The 23130-nt window shown below is 44.3% G+C and overlaps 1 protein-coding gene across 1 annotated transcript in view; it reads right to left on the bottom strand.

The window, feature by feature from the left end:
- Positions 1 to 20811, bottom strand: part of LOC106742953 (protein FAM46C) — a 110311-nt gene extending 89500 nt beyond the window's left edge. Inside the window, exon 1 of the mRNA XM_014616336.1 lies at positions 20097 to 20811. Within this exon, the coding sequence (XP_014471822.1) occupies positions 20097 to 20201 (105 nt within the window). The 5' untranslated portion in view covers positions 20202 to 20811. The remainder of the gene's footprint in view (positions 1 to 20096) is intronic.
- Between the last annotated feature and the right edge of the window lie 2319 nt (positions 20812 to 23130).

Here is a 23130-nt window from a genome sequence, read left to right as displayed (position 1 = left end):
TAATAATAATTCAATAATTTAATCCGATTTCTCTAAAACGCCCGCGATGATTTAACAATTCAACTCGATCGTAACTTGTGCGATAACACTGACAGCATTAACCTCGACGTTTTTTACCCGATTTTTTCATCGGCCGTATTTGCATATCGGACAACAGAGCGTTTTTGTATCACGATTCATATTCACTAGAGAGCGGAGACTCGGGGCAGAGCACCCTTTCCAACGGGTTTATCGTGGAAACGCTCGCGGGGAACGTGTGTACGCGTTGTTGTCTCATGCGTTATCCCTCCGGGGGAATTAGCGAATTCCCCGAGCTCGACGCGCGCGAGAATTGAAATATACCCGCGACGGGAAATATAACTTAGCCCCGCGCCGACTCGCGGATATTTATTGTATTTTATATTCTTTATTGCGAGCCTGATCACGCCGCTTGCCATCGCTGCTCGGCTGAGCTGTGTAACGAATGATGTGTTAAAAATGGAAGCGGCTGCCCCATCACACAACCCACGACCGTCCCTGCAAGCACTACTCCATACCTCCCGATCATATTTATTGTTCAATAAATATCAAGGCGCATTGAGGCGCGAGTGAATACCGGGGATTAATTTGTGTTAATCGACGATGCACGGCTAACGTACGAAAGAAAGAAGAGAGAGAGAGAGAGAGAGAGAAAGAGACAGAGAGAGGCGTTTAAATAATTGCGATAAGTCGCGCGTTGGAAATACTAAGTTTATCGTTGCGCGGCAATTAATCTGCTTGTCATAATCGCTTGTTGACCGTCGCGGTTCTTGTTCATCACGGACACGACTCGTGTCGTGCTAATGCGAAGCTCGTCCTCCTTCTTTCCCCATCTTCTCCGTGTCGTTCAAACAACCTCGCGGAAACAGTTTCATATGAACACAACAAAAATATATGTATGTCGGGGATTATATCGTCGAGATTATGCCGTTTAAATCTCACCGCGGATGAGCCTCGCGTACGAGAGAAAAAATAAGGAGATACACAGAATAAAAAAAATTTCTTTGGACTTACGACAAAGAAATTCCTTAATATTTTTCTAACAAGTGTTACTTTGTTCAAATATTTTATTGTTTGTAACAACTATAATAACGTTTGTATGAAAATACAAAATAAATATGTTATTTGACGTAAAGATATTTAACGTTCAATTAAACATATGTACGAAATTCAAAAAGAAATCTTTTTCTCTGCGTAGAGAAGAGAGAGAGGATTTCGCATGATGTGGCTGAACGGTCTTCCTTTTTCTTTCTTTCAGCGACTTTCTTTGTACTCGTCCCGTCGTCAGTCGTTGCTTATTTCAAAATCCGTCACGCAAAAAGATCGCCTCTCATTGCTCAATCCGATCGTACAACCTTTCACAGTGCGCGCCGCGCGAGTGATGAATCCGGCGGTTTAGAAATTTGCCGATCCACGATCGGCATCGCGTTCGTGTGTTATATATATTGATGTGCGTGCGATGATTATCGTGTGTGCGTGCGTGCGGCATCGGGAATCGGTGACTATCGGACGGACATTATCTCCGACGGTAGATTGGCCTATCATTATGTAACGAGCGCGTAACATCATTCGCGCGTACTCACGTAAGCCCGATACTTTCCTACCTGCCCGTACTCTCTTACACGCGTCCCAACTCGTACGTCGCGCGCGCGTCGAAGATCACGTACCGATGCGCGTAATTAATGACTCCTCAATTAAAATAGTTGGCGCCGCGAGTCGGAGAGAAATCGACTCGACCGCGTCTCATGAGAAACGCCCGCGGCGTCCGAGTCGAAATTTTGTTGCCACTTTGAAGCTCTTAGGAATAGTTTGCCTACTTAAACGGACAGACTAATCAAAATCTACTTTGACGATAATGACACTTGTTAACTTTTTTCCTGAACTTTTCATTGTACAGATTTCATTTCAACGGTTTCAACGAGAGTACAATTCTGATCTCGTTAAAATATGTAATTCTATCGGTTCGATCCGAGAGCGCCCACGCGACGCATCGTAATGTAAATACACGCGGCGAGTAATCGTACGTGTGCCGAAAGAGATTGAGCGAGTGAGCTTTTCTTAATAAAAGAAATAACAGGATATTGCGCTTTTAATCTGCAACGCATATACTAAATCGATACTTCGTCGGCCGATAATTCGTTATTCTACTCATTTCGATATTACCGACTGTTTAATCTTTCATTCAGTTTAACATCGCGGTCTCGTTTTATGCCTTTTTTTCTTTTTCACTTTTTACTAAAATGTTGTGTTTCGCCGGCTACACTTTAAATTCCAAGATAATTTGCGCAAGTCGCAATAATAGGGAGGGGGGAATGACGAGATATGGCATATGGATACTTTATATTCGCGATATTGTTACGAAATTTCTTGTTGTCGCACTTAGCAGCTGTGTGCCCAGGTCATGAACGTCGCGACTCCTTATTAGTTGTGCTTCGGATTACGAGACGTCTCGTGTAACGAAGAGATAAATAGAGAGAGAGAGAGAGAGAGAGAGATAATGAGGTGACGTGCAAACACAGTCGTACGGACACATTGTTGAGAAATTTCTATTGATTGTGCTGAATGAGTGGTTTTATATAAGTTCTTGAACATCGCATCTGGTGCGACGATCTATAACTCATTTATAAGTCGCGAACATTTATTGGCGATCTTCGTGCCTCGCTAATGATAAATAAGGCGATATTTCTGGAGATAAAACAGCTAAAAATGTTTCGCAGAGCGAAGAAGAACATCGTTATGACGAAGTGCGCTTATGTCGGAAGATGTCATTCTCGCTCGCGATAGATCAAATAAATTAACACTAGATCCGTAGCTGGGTTATTTTTTATCCACTTATATCATCACTGAACTTCAAGCGTTACTAAGGTGAGAGGGGCATTTGAAAGACGTTATGTAACAGCGGACAGATTCGTACAGGAATGATAGGTATTTAGTAATCGCGTTCGCTACATTCATCCCGCGTTACTTTTGTCCCAAATCTCCCCTACTTTACAGCCGAGAAACAGCCGAACATGTCGGTTTACTATACTTATGCCAATTTTGGTGCTTCATCACACCTACTTCGGGACACATTTTTTTCTCCTATAGCGCGTGGAGTTATTTCAAAGAAGAAAAAAAAAAACGTGCACTCGCCTGCGCAAATGTACTCCCCTCAATCGCCGTGAATAAATTTCGCTACTTTAATAGCGGAAAATTGATGGCCGAGTAATAAATCTGTCGTTATCGTGATTAATTTAATGCAACTTCGGCGGCAGCCCACGCAGGAAAGGTAGAACGCATGCGTGTTAAACCGCGGCGAATCTCGGAAGATTAATTATCCGCTTCTGTGAGATTGATGATTAACCGTAAGGACGAGGAGCCGATTCTCATTAAGAAAAAGAAAAGGAAAAGGAGATATTTCGCTGACACAGAAATCGAATCAGTCGCCCGTATAAGTTGTACAAATATTATCAGACGAACAGCCGAGCGGAATCGTCGAGACACGTGTATAGAGCTCCATATGATTAAGCCGAATTAACGCGGGGGAAAAGTTAACTGAAATAGCGCGTCGGACAGGTGTGTCGAAATCGAAACTGTTTAGCCTATACCCACATGTGTGTGTGTGTAAATGGCCGTTTCACACATGAGCTATCGAACCGTCCTCCGTTCCTTCGTCGGAATTCGATTGCTTACCCGCACGAGGTTACGTTTCGCCGTTCGTGCAAGGTTGGTACATTTGTAACAAGTATCCGCCGAAACGAGTAATATCACGTCGCAATTTTGTTTACCTCTCGTAAATCGGCGAGGCGGCGATCTCCCCGCCGTCGTCGTCGTCGTCGGGATAACGTTTCTCACTCGGTCGGCCTTTGCAAATCCGGTTTCCTTCATTATGTTGAGCAGATGTTTTTTTTCCTCCTCTCTTTCTCTCTCTTTCGCCGTCGGTACGCGCGTCAGAGCAGTTCGGTGCCACATTACGAATGTAGATTTGAATGTACGGCCAAAAATATAAGATTCTATCAGAAATATAAGATGTTTGGGCGGTCGCATTTCCTCTTGGAATTTGAAAATATATTGAAATCGTTAGAAAACAAGGAGGATACTTCTACGGTTCCCTCGTAAATGAAAGACGCGTAATTATGCGGACCAACGTGGAAAAGACATCTCGATGCAAAAACGTCGAGGACGAAGACGACAAATGCTAAAAACAAGCATGCTCACAGCCGTCTCTCGGATCACAATTCCCCGCTTCCTCAATCTTTTTTATATTTATTTTTATCAGGGGTTCCGAGGTCAGTGTTTTTGTCGACATAAAGGCCGCGCCGAACAGAACTATTAAATATTCCCACACGTCACTTCCGTGAAAGATAAACGATGTTTTCCCGGACGTCACAGGAATAAAAAGAGGAAGAGAAAGGAGGGACTAAGTGTAGTCTCGTTTTGGCCTTATTTAATTAAAAATCGCGCCAATGTAACTAATATCACGGGCTTTCACTCGGTTATTATCAGAAGCCTATTGTAAGGCACTCCCAGGATATCGGGTAACAAGCGGTAAAGTATCGCGGAGGAATGGGCAAAACAAGCCTTATATAATTTGTGTGAAACACGGTATACATCCCGGAGCGGGAGGGAGGGGAGGAAGAGGAGAGAAAGAAAACAACATAGATGAAAAATCCGCTTGCAACGCGGAAACAATTTTCGCGTTTTTTCCGTCTCACGATTCGCCGCGATTTTACGGAACGAACGCACAAGCGGACGCATATATGAGGCGCGTTGAAACACGACACCCGCGGAAATGCTCCCCCGCGTTCGAGTCTCGAGCGCACTCCACAAAATGCGGATTCCGGAAAGTTTTGCAAATACAAACGTAGCAACACCGCGCGCTCTTAGAGTCGAAGTCGCACGGGGAGAGGAAGAAAATAGTCGGGAACGGAGAATCCTCCACCGTTCGAGAGGATAACTCGCCGGAGATTGCACAGACTCCGAGAGGAGAGTGGAGTATATACTTCGCGCTCCGGTCAACATGGTCCAGATTCTCCCGCGGGATCAATGGGTCGTTGCTCCCATGCCTGCGACGACGACGACGACCACCGTCGCCACCAGCAGGAGTTGGCGACCGAGGTAGTGACAAGAAATAACGACATTTAACGTCAACACGCTGGTGTAGCCTCTGTAGCGCAACAATGCATGAACATGCTTGCGTGTACGCGAGAATGTTATTTAAAAATCCGCCCGATTCGTCCGGGTGTCATTCAACTGCGACGTTTGCTTCAATTATTGTCGTTTCATCCGAGCGAAAGTCATCGTTTTCAGATGACATTTTTCATACACGTTCCTTGAAATTAATGTTCTATTTTTAATTTTTCGCTTATAATTTGTGCCAAACTACATTGAGAGTTTTAACGAAAAACTACTGTGATGTTAATGACTAATATAGAGATATTATACGAAAATTTCTAACTGTTTTGTTTCGAAGATATAACTATAGGAATATGTACGTATATACATATTTAAATATTTATATACCACTTTCTATTATATACAGTATTTTATACAGTTGACTGTATATCATAAATCATGTTTTTTTTTCGGCACAGATTTCTTGAGCTTCTTCGTGTTGTATTAATTATTAGCCTTCCAACAATATTGTTATGGACTAATTACCAACAAATCTTCCGGTTTTGCTCTTCTTAGCGTCAAAGTAGGTTGTTTTGAATTTAATGCTCGTATGAATTTAATATTTGTAATAGTAAAAGCAATTTATAGCTTCAAGAGGGCATTAAAGTGAAATCTGTACAAGTTCAAGAGAATTTCAGAGGTTCAAGAGGAGTAGTCAACAAGTGTCAGTATCGTCAAAGTAGCTTTTTATCAATCTATAGACCACCCAAAACACAAGTAGGCGCAAACATCCTTGAGAGCGTCAAAATAACATCGAAATTTCGACTCGGGTTTTTTGGTCGCTACTATACATGGAGAGTGATGAACACGTTTTACTGAAAGAGCGTGTCTCTCTCTCTCTCTCTCTCTGTCTTCCTGTCTCCCTGTCTCGCTCCCGTCGACGAGGGAAAGCGCGCCGCGGTTTTTTTTAGCAGACGCGACGCAATAATTTTATCATATGAGTTCTCCAATTTCGTTACGTCTTTCACGTTCTCGCGGCAAGGAAGGCGATATTTATCGCGGCCTTCACGGAGAAATATATTGCCGATCAAGTCGAGCAATCCTTACATGCTCCCGCTGTACGTGCGGCGCCGACGACGACGCCGCCGCCGCTACAGAGATTGGAAAAACTTTCCCTGCATGGCTTAAGCACCGTCTTTGACAATACGGAAGAGGGCAATTTACGAGAAGATTCTATCGGGTGCACCGTGGCGTGATAGGTAAGGAATGCGAATGGAGAGAGTGTGTGTGTGAGAGAGAGAGAGAGAGAGGGGGAGGGGGGAGAAAAAACGCATACGAGCGCGCCCGGTAAAATGGATTTTATACCCCGCGGAGACTTTCTCTAAAATATAGACAGCCGCGGATCTTCTTTTTGCAGCGAGAGACCTCATCTACGAGCAATATCCGATAACTCGGAATTTACGCGCGGCTGTCATCGGCGAAACTCATCTCGATATTCCTCCCTCCCCCCTATTATCCGCTTCTCCTCGATATCTCCCTTCGTCTTATTGATTACACCTCGAAATGTTGTACATGTAAACGCGCCGTGACGTGAAACGTTCATTTGTTTATCCGCTGCACGCGAATTGCAATTTAACGCGCGCATGCGCGAGTAAACTCCCGTAATAGTTGTCCCACGGCGCACCGTCCACGTTTTACAACCGGCGAAAATAGTGCGCGCTCTAAAAAGCGCGGCTAATAATAGAAACAATGCGTCGGAATTTTCAAGGTGGAATTTCCAACGGCCGAATATCGCCGCCACGGTATCTCGGCCCGACCACCACAGGCAGGCAGAGGCTTACGAAACGCTCGCTGCAAATTGGGCACATCCTTCCGTACTTTCCACCTACGTTTATCGCCCGCTCGCAAAAGATTACCGTACGATTAACGTATCGCGGATACATTAATGTAACCGGCCGTATCGTTCGGAGGACGACCCGCTTTTCGCCGGGCGCACACACTCCGCGCTATCCGTCACGCACTTCCGCCTGATACTCGCGACTTAATTGCGAGCGTTAATTACGAGAGCACGCTCGACGCTTCTCCCGCCGTATTGAATCGCATGCGGATAATGACGTTTTCACGAAAGATGAAAGTGAGCGGTTCGTTTCCTTTGAATTTTTGCGACGAGAACAAGAAGAAAGAGAGACAAGAGGCTCGTTTCGTACGGTGTCACCCGCGGTCGTATCGAGTCGTCTTGGTCGAATGAGTCACTTATGAGATTCGGGTCTTACGGGAGGAAGTCAATTCGGTCGGAAAAAAGTTTGATATCCGCTTAACGAGGGAGGCCATAACTTAATTATCGCGGCGAATAACGCGCATATTCGCACGCGAGAGCGAGGCGCCGCACGCGTCGATACGTATTAATAGATAATTAACACTTGAGTCCTATACACGCTGTGTGTGTATCAATGTTAAACGTCTATTGAATGCCGGAAAATGCACGAACGAACGAACGTATCGCGCGCGCCTTAACCGCACGCGTTTGATTGATGAACGCGAGAAAACGACGACAGAGCCGTGTGTGCGAGCCGCGTGAAAGCGAACGTGAGACTCGGCTGTAGATTCGCGGGACTTGGCGCATACCGAGGCGTCTTTTGAAGATTTGACGAAAATTACTCTTCAAAATTTCTTCCAGTAAAATTCCACTCGAAAGGTAGAATGACAGCCGAGTTCGTAACTGAGTAACTTTTCACTCGTATTGTGCTATCGAAAGGTGACACGATTCCAGTAATTCTATTAAAAATGTCAATAAACGTAAAGTAAATTTAAGTAAACCGTGAAACGTCAAAGTGTTATATAAAGTGTCAAATCTCGTGTCAAATAGGAAAATATATCTTCTGAGAATTACTGAGAAGAAACGAATTCTCTTATTGGACGCGAGATGCGTTCCGAAGCTTATAAAAAGTATCGCAACCGTTCAGTTGTCACAGTTGTCACACTTCCAGCGCGAACTGACGAAGCCAAACATATTCGAAGATGCCACGGCGTAAACATCCGAAATACCGGTGCGATACAAATTTTCCCCTTACCGCTAATTAGACCTTCCCTTCGTAAAATGCACCGTCCAGATATTCTTATATCGATGATTATCAGTGATAACCTTACACGCACATGTTGCTATTACTATTTTCCGTGTTAAAACCAGAAGAAAATAGTTTAGGCCGGAAATAATTATATTTTAATAGAGGATTTCTTTCAATATATCATCGAACACTTCGTGCGATATCATGAGAAAATGCTCACGGAAGCGACGTTGAGTATTCATCGAAGTGCCCAGTCGTGTTATATCGAGTTTTGCTCCGATACACAAGGTGACGTATGACAGATAATGACGAAGTGATCGACATTAATGCTACTTATCGCGTTGACTCGCGAGCTTTTCACAATCGTCTGCAAATTGGATAATGCGGCGCGCGTTTTTGTCGCGCCGTCGTCGATGTTGTGAGAGAACGTCGTTCGGAAATTATATGGAGCGCGCGCCATCCGTGACCGTGATATCTTAAATTTCTCTTTTTTAGTATCAAAATCAGTTGTTTTGAATAATAATGTGTATTTAATAATGGAAATATCGAGAATATTAATGGTTTCAAGATAACACTAAAATTAAACCTGTAGACGGAAAAACGACTGGTCAGAAAATTCTGATTTCAACTTTTTTCTCAGTTCCTTCTTTTTAGGTCCCAGTTACCCTAAAACGGTGCTTACATCCCATGGATCTCAATATTTTTTGCAGGCCCCGAAACGGGTTATCTCTCTAACAGTATAGACAAATCATCTTAAGAGCGACTTAAAATTTCGACTCGAATTGTTACCTCGCAAATTGTGTGATGATCGGCGCATAGGATCGCGACTCGTGTAAAAAAAAGTAGCGTCGGACGTATCATGTCGCAACTACCGTCCACTTCTTAACGTCAGCGAGATTCGACCGCGCGCGCGCGTGTGTGTATCGACAGTATTACATCCGACGCGGTATGCGTTCCTCCGTTTACGCAAGGTTGCCCTCCAGCACTTCGCGGCGAAGGATGAGGGATTTGCATGCAAACTATGTGGGCATTACGGTTCCATAAGATCATCATCATCGAGAGAGAGAAAGAGACTCGCGCTCTCGACGGAACTCGGCCGCGATCTCTTTCCTCTCTCGTATGCCTGCGCGGGTTATGCGCCGATTTGTTGGCTGCCTCAGAAATTAACCGTCGCTCTCTGTGCGCTTCCTCGCGCACCGGGACAATCGCGTTTCATCCGATGAAGATTGGGAACAAAAAGGGATAACAAAGGCCGTACAAGTCCGCGACGTGTAAAAGTAAGGAGAAAAAAGCTCACTTCGCGGCATAAAGTTCGAAGTTCGTTTTTTGCGCCGCATTGTGAACAGCCGGCCGAAGTTATTGCATTCCGCGTTGACTGTAGCGCGACATACATTTTTCTATTAATTTATCGCTCTTCTCCCGGTATTTTATGATCTCCCGGGCCGAAGTAACGCATTGCGCCGATTCATTAGCTCGTCCCGCTAATGCCATTCCCGGCGTTATAAACGTTGCCATAAATTTATCCTCGCGAATTTTTCCAATGTAAACACAATCGTGTGCCCCATCTCGCGTGGTCTGCAGCGCATTATGCATTAATAAAAATCACGTTCCTCCTGAGAATGCCTCTTCCTCGTGCTTTCGGAATTCCTTACCCGTGAATATCGGATTCCTCTGCGCGAAAACTGCGAATGCTTTAATGCCTTCCGAGACGCGCGAGAGAGTTCGACTTGATTAACGAAATCGATTTGACGCCGAATGAGAGGCTGGTTGTTTCGCGTGCTCGCACTGGCGAAGTAAATGTGAAATATTTTAATCGCACCTGTTGATAGTCGCCGCAATTATCACTCTCGTCGATTGTTAAACTCCACGGATTACATGCGCGCGTGAGTGTGCAATTTGGCCATAGAATGAAATCTTTTCAACGAGATACGATTAAATAAAACGACCGATGAGAGCTCTACAGTTTTAAGCTGTGAAGCAGTTTTCACAATTACCGCGGCCCGTGCCGAGTGTACGCACGGTCTTCCGTTCTTCCGCGAATTTTCCGAATATTTTGTGCGTGGAATTCGTTTGTTTATTCTGTCCAAGTTGCATGTGACAATTGCGTCGCAATTGGTGTAAGAAGACGCGTGGAAGAATTAATCGGAGATTAATGAAGCTATAATTATTTGTCAAATCATGACGCGCTACGAAAGTCGGCCTAAATTCGTTAAAGATCTCAGTGTGGGTTTTTATTAATTAATAGATTATTTAAGTAGGAGCGAACTATCATTGAGAATAAGAGTCAAAATTTCGACTCGGAAAAGTATTCACTATAAAAGCCTACAGTCCGTCGTCCGTCCGTGAGCGTGCCGTTCTGCCCGATATGAAATCGCTCGGAAAATCGGCGGCAACACGATAGTACGGAGGGTTAAGGCTCCCGAAACGCGAAGGTAACGCGATCGCGTTCAAACACATCTAAGCCAGAATACGCCAGGGTATACCTTTCGCTTAACCTTTCCTTCACGCTCGTTACTTTCACGCGCGCGCGACCGCCGACCTTTGGCCCCGCCGACGAAAGAGCCGATTCTATTTAAGGATCCCGAACAACGGCGAATCGACGGTCACGTGTCACCCGCAGCCTTGTCGGGACAATCGTTCGTGACGGAACCGTGATGCATGAGCGGCGCAATCATTGGGTTTTCACGCACCAGGCAGATAAGATCGCCGTTACGCACACCGGCGAGAGCCATACGTTATCGCGCCGGCTGATTAAGGTATACACACGGCGGCGGAATGTCGCGAATGAGCTTTCACTAGGAGATGTCGCTGGACTTCCGATGACGCGTCGGTGACACCTTTAGCAGCGAGAGACGTTCCGTCTATTTGAATCGATAATATCGAGGTAGGTAGGTGACTGAGGTGAAGTGAGAGCATTTCCGGTGCGTGAAGGCACCTCATCGAATTTCAATCGAGCATTCTCGAAGCGTCGGCGCAGCCCGCTTGTCTCTAAATCGACAACACGTGGGTTATCGTTAAGAAACATTTAATCGTCGTCGTAACATCACGCGGACCACGCCGATAATACCGTAATTTACGGCGTATGCACGCGCGATCTTACCTCATGCGCCTGTTATCGCCACCCTGACGGCACGTGCGTGCGATCCTAATATATACGCGAGGCAAAGCCCGTGTATCTTTTCGTTAAACACGGAATTTTTATTATACGATCACGGCATGTAGGATAATATCGCGAAAAGTTCATTGGGTCTTCAGCTATATTCCCTTTTATTACTCTCTAAGTTTTGTGCGGTGCGAAGTTTCACGCGAATTGATAGTGACAATACTACTGCCTGAAATCGTGAATGTTTTATTCAAACTTAAGGGGAGGTTCTCATCTAGAGGTCTAAAAACACGGTGATTTTCTTGATTTTTTTGTCATAGAAGGAAGCAAATGAACAACTTGAGTTTTTTGACAGTTATTTATCGACTCTTAAAGTGTAGAAAAATATTTTTTTTGGTGCATAAAGGTGTAAACAATTTTATAAATTATATGATATTTATTGGAGCTTGAAGCAATAATATCAATAAAAAGTCGAAAATTACAAAAATGGCGGATATGTGAATTTCTAGTACCGTTTTTTTCACATTTTTCGCTCTTTAAAGTGCTCTGAAAATAAAAAAAGACGACAAATATCATCCGAATTTCGGTTTAGGATCCAACAAATTTTATCTACTTTAAAATAAAAAAAAATCCAAGTCAATCCATCGAGTAGTTCTTGAGATATCGTGGAGACCAGTTTGAAAAACATGATTGTCCAGAAAACGCGTTTTAATGTGGTAATATTCATACTTGACGCCATGCAATTCGCGTTTCTTTCTTATGCGATAACTTTTTTATGCAATCGTTATCGGCCAAACCGCTTTGGGAACATATTCTACACATCATAAGCTATCGAAAAAAAATATATTAAAAAAAAAACGATATTTTGGTCGAGTTTCATGAGAACCTCCCCTTAAGGTGGATTCGATCAGAATATCCGCCATTGAATTTTTGTAATCGCTGATTGTATCGCGTCTGTAAAAAGATCCATCTTCTGAGTCGGCAAATTGTCGGCGATCCGACGAACTTTCGCAGGCTGCTGCCAACGATTATTGAGAATTCGCGCGATAATCCGCGCGTAAGTTGCGCGCAAACTATTCGAAAGAAATACGAAGGTGAGCGAGAGAAGGAAAACGCGTCTTGTAAAACAGCGGATGTCGGAATTTCGCGGCCGGCACTCTCGAAAAATAATTTACATTGAGATAAGCGTTTTTATAACATGCGGCCAGATAATCGCGTTGTATCGAGCGGCGATACGCAGAAATCTATATGACGTACTTGGAGACTCAGGCTCATACACGCGAATCTTTCAATCGGACAAACAAGCCCGCTTAATTATCCTTTGGGAGATAATACCGCGCATATATACGATGTATACTTAACTGTCTAAAATACGATAAGCCGCGCTTGGCGGCTTATCGATAATATTGCGAGATGAAAACGTCGTAAAGCAAAGTTGTCGCACACTTCTATGCCGGGAGAAAAACGCGAAATTCCAGGAAAAAGCAAAAGAAAGGGAAGACTTTGCGCACGCGAGTTTGGTACACTCGGTTCTCAAACGATTTGAACATTTTTCTCTTCGATGTAATTCGGAACGCGAGCGCGACGGTCCAACGAGAGAGCTCGTTTTCGGGAACCAAGTTCCCTCATCGGAGCATCATTTTCATGCCGAACTGCATCGAAACAAAAATGTTAAAACGGTTTTGAAAGCCAGTCTACATACCATTACCAGACACCGTGAAATGATCGTTTCTGCGGGTAATCGCCGTCGAGTTATCGTTCGTTATCTCTCTCACTCGCCGGCGCAAGAGCGGCAAGCGAAGGCGGCGGACCACGAAAAGGCAAAAGGAAAGTTTCGATCGACGGGTCCGTAGATCTCGTAAACGCGACAAGTGTCACAACAATTAATAATTCGCGTTATATAATTCGCGATCGGCTGAGTGCGCGCACGGGGGCCCCACCGTTAAAAACCGGATCGCGCGATAACGCGCGGCGAATTTTTTGCCGCCGCTCCCGGTAATCGGCGATCGCGCGGAGAAGGCACGGACGAGTGCGCATTGACGGATTCTTTCCGCGGTCTGTCGACCTCCCATGCACCTACCTCTACGTCATCGTCCGGCGGCTGCAATCTAAATGCACGAATCCACGAGTCACCTTTTGCCGCGCGCGTCATATATCAGCCGGTCGAGCCTCGCGCGTCTGGCGGGATTAATTACTATGGCAGGCCGGCTGAAAGCACGTCGCGCGTCTAGCCACGACGAGCGCTTTCGTATGACGTACGTATGTACGTATGTATGATCTTTAACGCGTTAACCTTTCCGACATGGAACAGAGAGAGAATACCGTTAGCCGACTCTCGCTTTCGCGACACTGTTACGTTACGCAGGCGCGACCTTCTTCTCTGGTATTTTGGGTAAATAAGAAACGCCGCTCACGGCTGGCAAACGTTCCTAGAGTAGTCCGCTCTCGTATACGCCACGTAATACGTATACACGCATAGAAAACCCTGGGTCGAAATTTTTTCGTACGATTTTGACGTTAAAACAGCAAAAACGGAAATTTAGGACGTCATCAGGGTCAAAGTTGGAATCAAGTATATTAGAATTGAAATTGAACGTATTTTGCTGTATTACCTCCTACAGTCTTGTAGAATTCAAAGTTGAATATAGGGCGAAAATTTCGACATCCTACAGAACGAGGCGCGACAGCATCGGGCAAGATACGAACGCGCGCTGCGAAGCGTTTACGAGAATCTGGATGGTCTCCGGTGGCGCGCTTAGCCGCGGGCGAGGCGCTTCGAAATAGACCTCGCATCGATCTCACATCGGCCGCTGATAAACTTCCCATCAATAATGGACGCTTGCGTAACTTCATTTTGGACGGAATTCAAGTTCGAAATCAGCCGCTTTCAGTACCGATATTACGTTACAGTTACCGTTACAGACGCGGCAGAGCGTGTCTGGTAACAAGCGCGTCTGAGGCTCGTTTCACTCTCGCGCGATATTTCGCCGGTATTAATTATCACAATATTTCTCCAAGGATCCCCGCAGTACCGACGTTCGAAACTTATCAATTTCTCTTTTTGTTCTTTCAATCGCGCGCGCACACAACGTGAAAGCCCGATCGAGCTCGGGTATCTCGACGTTCTCGTCGAGGAATCATCATATCCGCTTTCGATAAGGAGGAGTATCACGCCGTGCATACACCGTGCGTACCGCAGCTGAAAGTATTACAGAGTATGTTTACTATCGCTTACTATCGAACATCCAGCGCCGGTCGAATGCGAGCCGTGATCGTCGATATGCGTGTTTTATTCGGTATGCGTGCAGCGGCCGGCACGACAAGCACTTTAGATTACATTTATTTGCACGGAGCGAAGGTGATTAAATTATTCAACGAGATAACGCACGCGCGCTGAAATCCTTCGTGTTTTTCTTATTCTCGTTTCGTCTTTTTTCTGTCTTTCTTTCTTTTGTGGCGGCTCTTATCAAGAGCAGCCGGTGGCATGACTTTCTTCGGCGACACCGCGCGTCATCGCGACCGATCGATCGCGTTTCGCAGTTTGCTTTAGTGATCTTCAATAAGTGCAGATAAACTCTGCTCGTATCTGGAAAAATGTTATGCCACTGTTATCGCCCGTACACATCGAAGTCGCGTCAGCTGTCCGTCACGGTGCGAGAAAATGCATCTTTTAGCAGATAGAGAAACAGAGAGCGAGGGAGGGAAAAGAGAGAGAGAGAGAGAGAGAGAGAGTCTGTTGCTCGATTTTAACAGCATTACGATACACGATAATCTTATTTGTCCCGTCGCTCAGTCGATCGTTTGGCATTTCGCCAGGCCGGTTATCACGTTATATTCTAGATTCGCACGAATCGCATGAATTTCAACATTGTGTAATACGCGCGAGCGCGCTTGGCACATAGTGCGATTAGAGACGCTTTAGTTTAACGGAGCGTCGACGTGTCGTCCACTCATCATTTCACGGCGAATATCGCAACGATAATCTCGCTGATCCCCGCATTGAGAGAAATTCCATTGGTAATATAGTCATTTTCTGCCCCAAATATATCCTTTTTTCTAGTTCTAGTAAATATCCTCTTATTTAAAATCATTTTACATTTACATTCAGTAATTCACTTGCAAATTGAGGTATTAAAAGGTTTAAGTATATTTACTGTAAGTTATTAAAATTGACTTAAATTGATAAAAATATTATTTGACTTAAGAGGATGTAAAAATAATCACGTTTATTAGATTCTAGCATTTTTTTTTCTATGTATATAAGATTATTATCACTGGCACTGTAGTAACATTTACTAGAAAAATGCTTCTTCTACAACTCTATAATTCTTTCATTTATGTGATTATACTTACGAATATCAAATTTTGTCAATATGGCACTGAGGAAAATCCGCAAGAAGAATAAAAATAAAAAAGACGTCCGTAATAATAAAATATCAATCATTGTTAATATGTTATTAACATGTATTATCAACATGTATTCAGCGTTCTGAAGCGATATACCTTTTCTCAAATAACGTATGGAAAAAATTTAGAATCGAGTACAACGGTATCGATACAACGTCCTTATCGAAGAGCTGTAAGCACTCTTGCGTTTATCACGCTGCGGCTCGACTACTAATCGATAACCGTGCCATTGCTCCGCGCGAGGCGATCCCGCGGTGCGAAGATGCAGGAAGTGGCAAGATGACGTCATTCCGGGCGTAAATGATCGAAGAACGGAGCGATGCGTGGGTGTGCGATATACGGAGCGTAGAAAAATTCTCCGACGCCCGGCTTTACGTTGGCGCCCGGTGGAAGCCATTCTTTGTTAAGGGACGTTTTATGTACCGCGCAGTATGTCTCTCGTTCGGTCGACGTTAATTGTTAATTGCCAGATCTTTACCGCAACGTTTGATCAACTGGTTTAAATACTGTAATACGACGGTAAGAATGTTGTTAATTACTCTCATTCCGCGAAGCTTCGTAAGTAAATAATTATCTTATCGCGCGTGACCTCCTGTGGATCGTGGAAATTTATTTCTGCTGCATCGATGATACTAATCGGGCGAGCGCGTATCGCAAAAACAACGGGGCAAACTTTCCAGATCGTAACATTTACTAAAAAAAATGGATTCTCCTAATTATTGTTGTAGTTTAAGGATACGTTTGGCATTCAAACTAACTATAATTTTCGTCAGTGTGCAACACATTTTTTTCGATAAGTTTCGCAACGCACTTCGTATCCAATAGGAAAACGTATCTTCTGAGAATTGCTAAAAAAAAAAAGGACAAATTTTTTTGTTGTACACAAGATGCGTGGCGAAACTTATTAAAGAAAAAAGTATTGTAATCTTTTTATGACTAATTAGACGCACGGTCTGTAATGTATTAACACACATCGCACGAGTTGCACCTTACCAAGCTTTGGAAAGCATACGTTTCGCAAACAGTACACAACAGTAACGTGTCTTGACCTGAATTTTTACAATTATTGCGACGTACGAATTGATCCAATAAAATTTGAAAGCGGAAATAATAGTTTTTTTTTCCAGAAATCGCGAAAAGTTTAGGTTGAAACAATCGATCAACGATCATCGAAGAAAGAGGTAAATCTACCCGATCGGTTGGCAATGTGTCAACGCAACCTCCGCGGCCTCGTGTGAGCGACTCGACCGGGTGTCGGCGCACAGGCGCGCAGTGAGCCGTATTGTGACGTAGAGAATGATATAAAACGCTCGTCCGTGAGCACGCCGGAATTCCGTAATCCGACGAATTGGAAACATGCACGAGCCGACCGCGAACTTAAATGGAATTTATGCGCGCGTTAAGTGCGATTTAATGGAAATAAAAGAAAAGGACTTGTCCCGCGGCGACAGCGGACAATACTGCCGCGTGGCGGCACCACGTGAGGCGAGCGCACCACATCACCTTTCATTGAAACTGTGCTCGGCAAATTAATACATACCGGGACACTGATTGGCCAACGCCGGCCGTTCGTGGCCAGCCAGCCGGCCACCCGTTATGCTAATTTAATAAATGTCGTTCCTTTTATAAAATCCCCGCTCTCTATCTCTCTCTTCATTCGCCCTTCTCGCCGATCGAATCGGAGCGTTGCATTCGGCACGCACGCACCTAAGCGGAAAACGGCATTTAAACGGAAACACGCCTATGATGTCCACACCCATTATCGACCAAGTCGCACGAAAACAACCGTCGAAAAGTTACTTCGCGTCGTCATGCCATCCAGCGACTCGCCTGAGCTGGAATTACGCAGGGAATGCGTGACATTGTCAATAATTTCGCAACAAATTGCAAAACGAGACTACAAAGTGACTATAATGAGCTGTGAACGGTTACGAGCGTCGTTATTTCGCCGCAATTTATATTCTACTGAAACGAGATCTCATGGGACTTTAATACGGACGGGAGAGAAAAAAGTCTCAAAAGAAAAAAGATTTTTTGTTGTGCTTATTTCCGGGAAAGTAGTATTCGCTTATATTTTCCGGCCCCGTCGTAGCTGCGGTTTGAAAATTTGCGGGCTGCGATTCCATTGGATTCGATTTTCACACGCATAAGCATTTGACACGGGCGAAGGTCAATGACCCCCTGCCGATCGATCGAGTGTATATAATCCCTAAGGAGATGTTTGATTTTGTGTATTTAATCACTCTTATGAGATTTTCGCGCATAGATCTTTCCATACGTGCGATAAAAAGATGCCGATCTGATCTGGATAAAGATGAAAGAAAGGCGCCTTCAAAAATCACGATTTCGAAAATTTCGTGAGAAACAATCTGTTCTAAATATAGATGGACAGATTACGCGTGACCTTGGACAATAAATCACGCATATGAGTGCCAATAAGATAATAAATACGACGATAACATCGCGATAACAGAAAAAAGCTGTTGTATTTCGCACTCGGAATTGTCCGTTTGTTCCAGATCACGATTGTATACATTTCAGAAAAAATATATTTCCGAGTGTACACTAAGAGAAAAAATACTCGATATTTGCAACTATAATCACCATAGTGAAAGAATTATAGTCAGGAGAACCGTTCATTTTAAACATAGTAGCATATTGCTACTAATATTTTGATAATTAAAAAAAAGTATAGTTGAGGCCGAAATAACTATAATTTCTCTCAATGTAAAGTAGTGTGGTTGAATTTCGCTTGAAATGGAACACATAGTTGCACGTGATATACGTGAATATTCAGACACACGCGCCTCATTGGAAATTTTCGACGTCACTATACAATAAAGCATTAATGAAGTTCTCTACATAGTCGACAGATTAAAGGCTGCGACATATTTTTTTCGATAAATTTCGCAATATCATGTCCAATAGGAGAATCTGTTTTCTAATAACTCTCGGAAGATAAATTTTCCTGTTGGATATGAGACGCGTTGCGAAACTCATTGAAAAGAATATTGCAACCTTTAATCCGTTGATTTTGCGTATGTGTGTGTAAAAATCTAAGAGGGATATCGGCCAACTTTGCGACGAATCGTCGCGCGACAGCTCACCTTCAGGCAGCGATATTTACATTGAAGGTCACGCATTGAAGGACGCCTCAAGATAAACAATAATGCGCGCCGAAAGAATGCACATCTTCGCAATGTTGCGATTTCGCCGGCAATTTTTGAATTGAGTAATTGTAAAAGTAAGTGTGTGTGGTCAATAAGATCCCTCAAAGGGATGCTATATTTGAAAACTTTATCAGCAAAATACTGACTTCTTTCTGCAAAGTTTACACCTTATTAACCGCGCAGAATTATAAATACTTTTACAGAATGAAAGTACGTCGTGTAAATGAATTGAAACGTTCCTCGATATGTGACAAAACAATTGAAAGTTTTTGAATTGACATCTTTCGCTGTTAAATAATAATAATAAATATTGATCTGATACGGAAATCCTGCAACTTGTATATACCGAATATGTCAATGCTCCAATCAGGAAGATTCCCAAAAACATTTGTATACCTTCTCAATGAAATTTAGAGATTCAAGAAAACACGGAAAGTTTGCAAAAATATTTGTTATATATCTTGGTTAGACTTCTCATTAGGTATAGTAAAACAGAGTAACGCATATTCATCGCATTTACATTGATATCTCACTTAAAATCTCGTAAAACCTAAATGTATGAGAAATACGAAAGGAATGATGTGATCATATCAATGTTCATAAAACATAATATTCTAAAGATCGTCTCTACGTTGTCGACGCCTATAAAGTTCGTCATCGACTTTGGCATCCTCTTAAGAAGGATTAACATTTTTAGCCACGGAGTGCACTTCAAATGATAAGCGTCCGCTTTGTACAAGACAAACAGCATCACAACAGGCGCAAGACAAGTTATTGCGAATCATAAAAGTGAAATAAACTTTTTATACACTGGGCATGTAATTTATACGCCCGGTGTATGGACGCGATACTCATTTGTTTCTATCGATCATTTCAGGTGTGACAGTTGCTACAGCAGCGATGATCCTGTCTTTCAAGTGTTGTATAAATTACGAATCTCTTCTCTGCGTGGACTATAATAGATCATCGCTGCGACAGAGACTTTCACTGATATCATACTAAAGTATGAAAAAATCTCTGTACCTTTTGATACATATGATAAAACGCGTATCCCTCGCTTGTACATTCTTCTTTTGAATTTGACGCATCGCGGTGTCGCAACGCTCTGAGTGGATCGATCGCGATCGAGCGCAGGGTGTCGACCTCCGAGAGAGGGTTGAACGGCCCTTTTTCGTCGGGAGGCGAGGTGCGCGACACCGGGCGCGCCGCCCGGTGCATGCGGTTGTTACATAACCTTACCTGCATCAGCGGCACAGGGCCGTCGCCGGGCGATCTCTTGGACATTGTGGCCTCGACCCGCTGTGCTTCCGGTGACGCGTCGTTGCGAGCTCCCTCGTCGACCATGCTCTCGTCGGCTTGTCGAGGAATGTAGCAGAACTCTCGAACGGTATCTTCTTCCGTTTCCTCTTCCTTGCCGGTGGCAACGGGAGGCGAGGAGACCTCGAGATGATTCCCGCTCCGATAAAACTCCGACAAGGCTCCGGTAAGCTCCGGTAAGCGCCGGTCGAATCGATGCGCGTCGCGAGGTAAGCGGGAGAGACCGTAGATGGGAGGAGGCGCGTAGATCGAGAGTCGCGTTGCGGGTTACAGTCTCGTGGCAGCGGGGGGAGCTTTCCGAATTCGGTCGGACGCGCGCGCGCACTCGGCGAGGAAAACTGCCGCGACACGTGGGCGAAGCACGTCAGACTCGTTTGTCCGGACTCGTACAGAAATATTCACGAGAGAGGAGACACCGGTTTGCGCCCCTTTTACGCACTTTACAACTCCGGCGAGGACGATGGCGACGACGAGTCAGACGAGTTGCGATCGACGAGGAACTCGGGGGCGATGCGGAAAACAGAGCGACGATACATACGAGGCGAACGACGGGGTTCGGCACTGCGCGAATCTCGCCTTTCGGCTGTCCCGGCCGCCGGCTGTCCGCCCCACCCGCGAGCCGATCCGAATGCCGAGCAACAGCCCCCTCCCCGCACAGCCGCGCTTGTCCGGCCGAAATCAGCCGAAGAGCTGTTCTCCGCTTTTCTAATCGCCGTCATCGCGCGAAGTCGCTCGAGCGTCGTCGTCCTCGGAATAAGCGCCGGCAGCGCGAAACACGGCGAGAAATAGTCATTGGCACGCGCGAGACATGTCCGCCGAATGAACTTTCGCGGCTAAAGATAGCCGCCGTTAGGAGACAGCTCGGATTGGATTCGCGATTATCGCCGAGAATTACGGGGCGCGCTCGTAGCTTCTCCGGCCGCTTGAAATTTCAAAACGGTCCCGCCGAGATTGCGCGCGCTCACGCGAAAGAGAACGGAAAAGAGCAGAGTATATTTACACTCTGGAGTGCAACACCTTGAGTTTACGGTGTACACGTAAATGATTAGTGTCGAGGTCGAATAATGCGGAAAGAAAAACAAAAAACTATTAATGATCGTACAAAAAGGCTAAGTTGGTAGAGAAAAAGCATCAAAGCCGGCATACGGAAAAAAAAAACTACGAAGCATACGAAAGCAATTATTGAAGTACATTAATTTTTAACATTTTTTTTTATAACATTGAAGTACAATAATTTTTCAACAATATACCAGTAATCTTTTCGTATTCTTGTAGTTTTTTTCCATACGGGTATCATTTGTACTTTTGCGGCTCTAAAGCCCTGTTGAAGTTGTAAGATCAAAATAAAATCCGATATTTACTGCTAGTATTATAAATCTATATAATATGTCATGCTACATATACATAGATTTTCAATACTGGGAGGAAATATCGAAACGCAGCTTTGTTTGAGACAAGTGTAGCCAGTTCAGAAATAGAAAACAAACTAATTACATTCTCAATTGCTCGGCGAATAGGCTAATTGCTTTTTGTGGTTGAGAGTGTACCCAAATTCTAAACTGGTACAGTCCGTTTTAGTCCAGGAATAAACTATCAAGCTCAGTAATTTGCATTATGAACGAAATCGCATTGTAATTTTGATTATAAGCTTAATTATGAGTTATTAAGATATGTTTCAGAGAAAAAGAGAGAACGCGCGCGATGAGAGTTTTCGCGCTTCCATACGCGCCTTCATATGCGTTTCAGATAAACGCAGATAGATAAACTTATCCGGTTTCTGCAACGAGACCCATGTTTCCACAGCCGTCGGTATTGTCTTCGCAGGATGTGCTCTCGAAAGGTAGCGTCGTGTATTATTAACAATATTTGAGAAGCTTCCGCGCGCTCGGGTATCGCTTGTTGATTATTTCTAATACCACAGACATACCTCTGAAACAACACAACCGTGAATTCATCGTCTCACACCGCGCGCGGAATCTCGGGGAATAATTTTTTTTTTACACGTACGTGCGTCTACCTACGTACATAAAAAATGTCGAACGATCCAAAGCGGAATTCAACCTGATATCGTGCGATATCCGAAGCGAAATGTCCCGAGAACTCTCTTCCCTTCTCTCTCTCTCTCTCTCTCTCTCTCGTTCTCGCAGGCGATTAAACTTGCTAATAGTCGCAGTTACTGTGCAAATCGCCGCGCATTTCCTCTTTACACCGCCTAATTAATAACTCCACGCTCTGGAAGCTCTTCAGTATATTTTTTTCTATTTTCATTTTCTTTTTTCTCTTCTGTTTTCCCTCCTTTCTGTCTTGTTCTCTCCTTTCTTTCTTTACGTAACGCACCAACGTTGCGCCCCGGCACAACGTTATATTGTATCACGCCGGAGATAATGGCGCGCGTGAACGCACGAATAATTGCGTTGAACGTTGATTAGGCCCGTCAGCAGCCTCTCGCCACGTGAGAGATCGTTTATAGACAATTAACTTTCCTTTCGAACTGCTTGAGCAATGCGATTTGCACGTACTCGCCTCATCGCGCCGTTTATTGCCGCTGACTATTCGACAGAGTAAAAGGCACCCGGAGTCTATCGGCGCGATCGGATTCTCGAATGCATTATCGGCAACGGCTATTTCGACGTACTTCGTGCTTAGACATATTTACCATAATCTCGCTCTCACAGATAAACACGTTTCTTCTCGCTGTCGTCATTTTACGAACGATGACATACACGAGTCGGTTCACACTTTGCATCGCCTCCTGTAACGGTATTTGATATTTCTGCAAAGAAGTTAGGTAAGAAGTCTCGGAGTTGCGCAAATTTTGTCCCATCAACTGCGATCAAGTTAAATTGAATAAAAATTGAGTCTCATCGGCAATTTCCCGAGTCGAAATTTTGGCTCTATATCAGGGACCATTCAACGATTACGTTAAACCACGAGGGGGGAGGGAGGTCTATTAGTT

Source organism: Dinoponera quadriceps, unplaced genomic scaffold, assembly GCF_001313825.1.
Source record: "Dinoponera quadriceps isolate SergipeBrazil2010 unplaced genomic scaffold, ASM131382v1 scaffold946, whole genome shotgun sequence".
Classification (NCBI taxonomy): Eukaryota; Metazoa; Arthropoda; class Insecta; order Hymenoptera; family Formicidae; genus Dinoponera; species Dinoponera quadriceps.
The sequence above is the reverse complement of the archived record's forward strand: the minus strand, read 5'-3'. Positions and strand labels throughout refer to the sequence as shown.